The 7539-nt window shown below is 33.0% G+C and overlaps 1 protein-coding gene across 2 annotated transcripts; it reads right to left on the bottom strand.

Annotated features, from left to right (window-relative positions):
- Window positions 1-1993: 1993 nt before the first annotated feature.
- Window positions 1994-7232, bottom strand: LOC149901157 (uncharacterized). Of its 2 annotated transcripts, XM_090111942.1 has the most exons (5): window positions 6901-7232; window positions 6446-6625; window positions 5494-5722; window positions 4901-4957; window positions 1994-4659 (listed from the first exon to the last, which is right to left on the bottom strand). In XM_090111942.1, the coding sequence occupies exons 1-5, from the start codon at window positions 7099-7101 to the stop codon at window positions 4481-4483; spliced, it is 846 nt and encodes a 281-aa protein (XP_089968068.1). In that variant the 5' UTR covers window positions 7102-7232; the 3' UTR covers window positions 1994-4480. The 2 variants fall into 2 exon arrangements, with proteins under 2 accessions (XP_089968068.1, XP_089968069.1); XM_090111943.1 differs by lacking the exon at window positions 6446-6625.
- Window positions 7233-7539: the final 307 nt, after the last annotated feature.

The raw sequence follows: 7539 nt of genomic DNA on the forward strand, positions 1-7539 counted from the left end.
ACATTATGTATGTGGATGCATCATTTGGTGGTGCAGCACATGATTCCTATGTTTGGAACCATTGCCCAATAAAGTCCCACTTGCAAAGACTGGGACATAATGAGCATTGCTGGCTCTTAGGTTTGTACACATTCTTATTCCTATTTTTTTCATTAAATACTAAATCTTCATTTAATTTCTGTGAGCATCATATTATGAAGTATGCATAGAGTATAAAATATGATACCTGTTTTTAGGTGACTTAGGATATGCACAACGGCCCTGGATGATGACACCAATATTAGGAGGACCTGGGACACCTGAAGAATACTACACAAACCTTCATTGCCGTGTCAGAAATACTGTTGAACGGTGTATAGGGGTATTAAAAGCACGTTGGCGTTGTTTGTTGGCCCATAGAGTACTTCATTATGATCCAGTTACTGCTGGTAAAATAGTGAATGCATGTGTTGTCCTGCACAACATTGAAAATATGCAGAATGCCGAAATACCCGAAATACAGGCTTCTGATGTTGGAAGTGAACAGATGTTTCAGGATTTAGGAGAGGATGCTATAGTTATACAAGATCTTACCAGAGAACAATTAGTAAAGAGACTATGGAATTCAAGAAAATGATAATATCCATACTAATTAAAATGCGAAAGTAACTGTCTGTCTGTCTGTTGCTCAATCACTCCTAAACTACTGAACCAATTTTCATGAAATTTGGTAAGGGGTATGGCGAAGCCGCGGGCGGAAACCTAGTGTTAAATAAATATTTATTGGGCTTAAAAATGTCTTAGTTTTAACTGAAAATTATTTATACTTGTATTACATATTTTCTTACTTAGATAACAGCCAGTTGCCTCAAAAGTCACTGCAGCTTTATACTGAGCTGCGCCTTTTGGTAACAGATGTTGCCGCACAGTACTTGTCTTATTTTTAGGCTCTAAGTTTTTAAATTGTGTAATTATTTTGTTTTAGTTTTAAGTTCATGTGAATTTTATTTTATATTATTAGTTTACTTTGATTTTTTTTTTCGTTTCCTCTGCCTTCTGGGTCCTGGCAGAATCATGAGTCATTAACATAATTTTATAGTTTGTTTATTTGTAATGTTCTGTGTTTTGTCATTATTTTTGTCAGTTGTTGTGTGTTTTCTGTGTTATGACTATATTTCTTGTATCATTTATAACTTATCTTATAATATTATATTGTTGATGCTCTGATATAAATGTGGTGTTGTTGTGTCAATTAGGTAATAGTTAAAACAAGGTATTTAAGAAATTAAACAAAACATTTTGATATCTAAAAAATATTTTTTATTTATTTTTAAAGAAATTTACACCTTATAAATTATATGATCTAAATAGCTATTTATGAAAAACTTAGAATAGAGTTTTAACTAATTAATAATAATAAATAATTACATTAATGTAAACTATAAAAAATAACAAGAACTATTTAAAAAATTAAGAAATAATGATAAAGATTACATGAATATAAACTATAAAAAATAAGAAAAAATCATTTTAATCTACTTATCTATATATATAATAAAACTAAGTCAATAAAATGTGCGTGCCGATAAAACTTAAAAAGGAGTCCCGACACGATAAAGGGACTTATGTGGTGTGATAGCCCTTTATCCCCCCTCGAACAAGAAAGTTCCCGTTTTAATCTAAAGGCCATGTTTTTAAAGATATAAGGGACTTTCCGACCCTTCAACTTGGAAATTAAGTGCAGTGGCGCCATCTGTTATCGAATATTTGAACTTCGGAGACTATATTACACTCCAATAGACATAGTGTATAGTCTCCATAGTTGTGAGCCATTGCAGCATGTGTAGTAGTGGCGTGAAATTTAAAATTCCGATTTCAATAAAATCTTAAATTTAAATTTTGTGTATTTATACGTCATTATTTAACGTATATTTTGGAGTTAAAGTGACATAATTTTAGTTATCCAAATTAATTCTCAAAATATTTAAAAATTTAGGTTTTTAAATTTCGCGCCTTTACTACATACGCTACCGCTACAGAAGCTAGAAAGTTCCCGTTTTAATCTAAGGGCGTGTTTCTAAAGATATAAGGAACTTTCCAACCCTACATAGTGGCGCCATCTGTTATCGAATATTTGAACTTCATTCAGGACAACGATTGTTTAGGTTGCATTTCCAAAAGCGTTGCGAGCAATTGTAGCATGTGTAGTAGTGACACGAAATTATTTTAAAATTCCAATTTCAATAAAGTCTTAAATTTAATTTGTTGCTATAATAAAGTTATTAAATTTTGTGTATTTGTACGTCATTAGCTAACTTATATTTTGGAGTTAAAGCGACATTTAGTTATCCAAATTAGTTCTCAAAACATTAAAAAATTTAGGTTTTAAAATTTCGCGCTTTTAGTACAAATGCTACCGCTATAGAACCTTTTATTATGGCGGACGATAGTGACCAGAATACTCTAGAAGGTGTGAGAGGGAAAATATTTTCAACTTTTCTCGAATATTCTAGAGCCTAGGCTCTCTGAATATATAAGAGCCCGGTGTCGCTCACCAGAGTTAGTTTAATTTGAACAGCGAAACGAGCGATTTCAAAACGAAAAGAAGAGAAGTTATCTGTGAGCCTTTATTTAGAAGTATCACGTGTGAGTATTTTTAATAGTGTGTTTAATTAACTCTCGATTTTGAAACGAAATAGAAAAAAGTTATTTGTGGGTTTTTTTCGTGAAATTTCCCTATAATATTAACAACATGTAACCCATCAAACCCAAAACAGCTATGGGACTCTTTCAAAAGGAGTATGAGTGATGATATATTGTACCAAGTCCGACAAGCTAATCCTGAACTGACTATAGAATTCAATGACGAGATCTTCAATGAAACACTCATTCGCTTAGAAGATAAATGTTTAGCAATAAATAATCAAGCCTAAGTAGAACTTGGAATGCCAGCACCACAAAGAAATGCTTTTAGTGTGCTAAACTACGAAATTATGAAGGAAAAAAGTTACAACATCAATGAACTACTTGAATACATTGCTCACAACTCTCAATGACAATAAAAAAAAAGTTTACGACGTTATAATGAGCCGGATAAATAACAATATTGGTGGAATTATTTACTTGGACGCACCAGGAGGCACCGGTAAAACGTTTCTCATAAATCTAATACTGGCGGAAATACGTGCTAAAAAACTCATCGCACTGGCACTAGCATCATCTGGCATTGCAGCCACACTTATGGAAGGAGGACGATCTGCCCATTCTGCCTTACAAATACCATTGAATATAGCCGAACAACAATTCCCGGTATGTAAAATTTCAGGAAAATCTGGACGTGGTCAAATTTTAAAACAAGCTAAAATTTTCATCTGGGATGAATGCACCATGGCCCATAAAAAATTTATAGAAGCCATGGACAAAACATTACAAGAATTGCGAAAAAACTCTGAAATAATGAGAGGAGCTCTACTCATACTCTCAGGTGATTTTCGACAAACACTTCCAGTTATTCCCAAGACAACATCAGCAGACGAGATCAATGCATGCTTGAAAAAATCACATCTCTGGCCACAAGTCCAAATACTGCAATTAACAAAAAACATGAGAGTTGAATTATCAAGAGATGAAACAACAGCACAATTTGCTAAAATACTTTTACAAATCGGCGAAGGTACATATCCTACTGACCAAACGACCGGCCTCATTGAACTTAATAGTGATTTCTGTAATATAGCCACTACTGAAGACGAACTAATCGACAAAATTTATCCAAATATTATTCAGAACTATACTAATGCAGAGTGGTTATGTCAAAGAGCAATTTTGGCCACTAAAAATAATATCGTTGACGATATCAATTTTAATATTCTGAAGAAAATACCTGGTGAAGAGAAAATATATAAATCGATCGACACGATGGTATCTATTGAAGAAAGTGTCAACTTCCTCACTGAATTTCTAAACTCTTTACAAGTACCAGGAATGCCATTACACTAGGCCTTCGTCTGAAAATTGGAACTCCAATCATACTACTCAGAAATCTCAACTCCCCAAAATTATGTAATGGAACTAGAATGATCGTAAAACAGCTATCGAATAATATCATTGAAGCTGAACTTATTTCTGGAAAGACCAAAGGACAGACAGTATTTATACCTAGAATACCACTGATCTCTTCGGAATTGCCATTTCAATTTAAAAGACTGTAGTTTCCAATAAAATTAGCCTTTAGTTTTACAATTAACAAAGCGCAAGGATAAACTTTAAAATATTGTGGCATTAACCTCAAAGAATCCTGCTTCTCTCACGGTCAGCTATATGTAGCTTGCTCAAGAGTAGGAAATCCGAAAAATTTATGTATATATATACTCCGGACAATAAAATGAAAAATGTTGTTTATAAACAAGTATTATAAATAATGAGAAAACGTTTTCAATAAACTTTTTTTTTACTTTTTACGTCATAGTTTATTTTTTTATTTCGACTCTACCACGTCATCTCATATCAACTCCCGGGCGAAGCCGGGTTTTTTAGCTAGTATATATATATATCTTCCTGTATCTTGGTGAGTGATACAGCTAATTTTTCTAAAGCAGCTGTAGGTATGCTTTTCCTCAACAGCCAATCGCTTGCTTTCTAACTCATAGGCCCAATGAGGCACTCTCTCATCTTGGCTTACTGAAATAACAAGAGCATAATAATTCACTTACATGTTCAGATTTAATTATTATACTCAGTAGTTTCTTTGAGTAACTAGAGCAACTAGCAGCTAGTAATAAGAGTTGAATTCATAGGGTATGTCTGATGTGGATAAAACAATTTTCAAACTTGGTTCATTAGATCCAGAGATTATCTTGTTCAACCTCACAAACCAACAAACATTTTTAAAACATTAGTACAGACGAAAAAAAATATTTACTTCGCTTTTTGGTCCTCCTCTTTGGGGCTTTTTGGCAAACGGTCTGCTGCTGCTCCTCTGAAATGCGACGAATAATATTAAAACCTATTTTTCATACTACAGTAAAAGTTCTTTATTCGCGGGCAATAGGTTCCGTAAATGTGCCGCGAATAGAGAAACCGTGAATATGGAATGGTAATTTGTATGGGGTTATAGGGGATACGTTCCTAGGTGACGAAATAAGGAAGCAAATACATAAAGAAATCAGTTTTATTGAAATTTTTGACCATACATATTTATTAATTACCATTTAATTCGGTATTATCTTCAGGTTTAGGCAATGGCTTAGCACTTTTTACTCGTTTTTTAGTCGACATTATAAATTCGTAGTTGTAGTTCAGGCGTTTTCTAAGGATAACAATTGATTTTTATTTAGGTAAATACATATATGTATGTACAGATGTACCGATTTGATCCGCGAATAAAGAATTTTGGGCCGCGAATATAGAAATTAGGTCGCATTTTTTCCACCCGCGAATAGTGAAACCGCGAATGAAGGAAGCGCGAATAAGGAACTTTGACTGTATAACTTACAAACAAATAAAAATACCTACTTTCTTCCAATAATTCTTTATTATCATGCTTCACTGAATGTGTATCAGGATGTGAGGTGCCTGGAGGTATTTGGAATTCTAGAGGTGGACTGTCTTCCAACCATTCTATGTCCATTGAAGGTTCAAAAGATGTGGTTTGTGTGGTTGTGGATTGAGCAGTGGATGTTGATGGCTGTGTTCCTAATTCCTCTATGACAACTTGGGAAGGGTTCTGTTCTTCTGCTGTTAACTGAAAAATTATTTTGCATTAGTCATCAATAAATATTATACAATATTCTTGTAGATATCAATGTCAATCCATACTTTACTAACACTATCATGTCATCATAAGCCATACCTATTTGTTCCTACTGCAGGAGCTCAGTTCTCCTTCATGAAAGCTAATTAATAAATGAATAATCTAGTAAAAAAATCATTTTCGATTTCAATACATAAAAAAAAAAATTGTCACAATTAATTAGATAAACTTGTTAATCAACTATAAGTCCGTTCGCGTTAAGAAAATAGTGAGTCATCAGTGCAACTACAGGGTGAGGGTGTATTCACAGTGGAGAAAAAGTACAAACATTTTTTTAAACATTAAATTATTATTAATGGAAAAAAATGTCTTAAAATTACTTAAATCACTATTCAGTATCGCTAGATTCTTCAGTTACATTTATTATGAAAGAATTTTGTTCTGCGTGTTGCATTTAAATCACACAATTTAAAGTACTTATAAACATTGTAAATTATGCGTCTCTCTCCGCTATGGATTATTGATCCACTTTTATTCTTTCGAATTGGTGAAGTATTCATTTTCAAAATTTATTGTTGAACGAGTCACGCAAAATACACAACCATTTTGTTCGAAGGTCAGATTTCAACTGGTCACTGTGAACTCGACTTTCTAATTTGGGGCGTGGCCAGGCCGGCGGACAACGCTATTTTCTTAACGCGAACGGACTATAACATCAAATGGTATGCGCACACCAGGTAATCCCTCCACCGCCACAGGTCCAATAAGATTTAATACCCTTTGCTCCAAGTTATTAAGCGGTACTAGCTTATTGGGTCCACCACCCGTTGCTGAAGCATTTCGTCTTGAATCTGCTGCTTTTGTTTTTGTTTTAGCTTTGAACTCAATCCAGTACTAATTTTCAAAACAAATTTTTATGCATTAATTTAAAAACTCCAAAATATTAAACTAAAATACAAGCACTGAGCAAAAAATTTGAAGAATGTTAACTTGTTCAAGTACCTACCTGATTGATATGGGTTTGTTAAGTGTTAAAATGTTTCAAACTTTCAAGTGGGGTTACTAAATGTGAGAATTTTTATTATGTTTATCTTGACCCAACAAAAAAAGCGAATGCAAAAAACTTGTTAACAAAACTTGTTGTTTCATAAAAGTTACAAAATATTTACCCGGCGCCATTGATCTGGTGTTTTAGTAGAACCTTCAGCAACTGAATTGAGTTTGACCGCTACCTCTTCCCAAGCTTTTCTCGTTGCCTGGTTTGCAAGTGGTCCACCGGAGAAGCGGCCCAAAGCTATTTCACGGTGAGACTCTGCAAATTCTACCAGTATTCCTACTTGCCTAGGCGAAAGCTTTCTACGTGCAGGCATCTATAGTTTATAGAAAGGTAAAACACATTATTATAATAACAAGTGTATTTAAAAATAATGTATAATTTAATGGGAATTAAATAATATTTAATTCTCCTCAATTACTGTTTTCCTACAAATCTATCTAATTTAGGCTCAAGAATAGTCATTATTAAAAAAAACAATATTTCTGTTTGAAATATGTAAATGTAACTTACATTTTATTAGATGTAATTAAAATAGATTTTTGTTAAACATTTCATAAAACTATACAAAGCAATCTAAAGGATATAAATATTTAAAAATTATATTTAAATTAATATTAATATTTCTCTAAAAACAAGGGTTATAAGACTTACCTCAGTTTTATTTATTTGTTACCGTTTCTAACTTTCAAATACACATGTGTACACACAACGACGACCAAAATTGTAATAATTGTAGACAGACCAAAATTCA

Source organism: Colias eurytheme, chromosome 17, assembly GCF_061535395.1.
Source record: "Colias eurytheme isolate Ceu_HAF_F1 chromosome 17, ilColEury1 Martin Lab GWU primary, whole genome shotgun sequence".
Lineage (NCBI taxonomy): Eukaryota > Metazoa > Arthropoda > Insecta > Lepidoptera > Pieridae > Colias > Colias eurytheme.

Coding starts and splice junctions, on each gene's coding strand:
- LOC149901157 (XM_090111942.1), bottom strand. CDS start 7,101: ATGCCTGCACGTAGAAAGCTTTCGCCTAGGCAAGTAGGAATACTGGTA. Junction 4,958..5,493: donor TAAAGAATTATTGGAAGAAA/GTAGGTATTTTT, acceptor GTCGCATTTCAG/AGGAGCAGCAGCAGACCGTT. Junction 4,660..4,900: donor GAGGAGGACCAAAAAGCGAA/GTAAATATTTTT, acceptor TTGTTATTTCAG/TAAGCCAAGATGAGAGAGTG.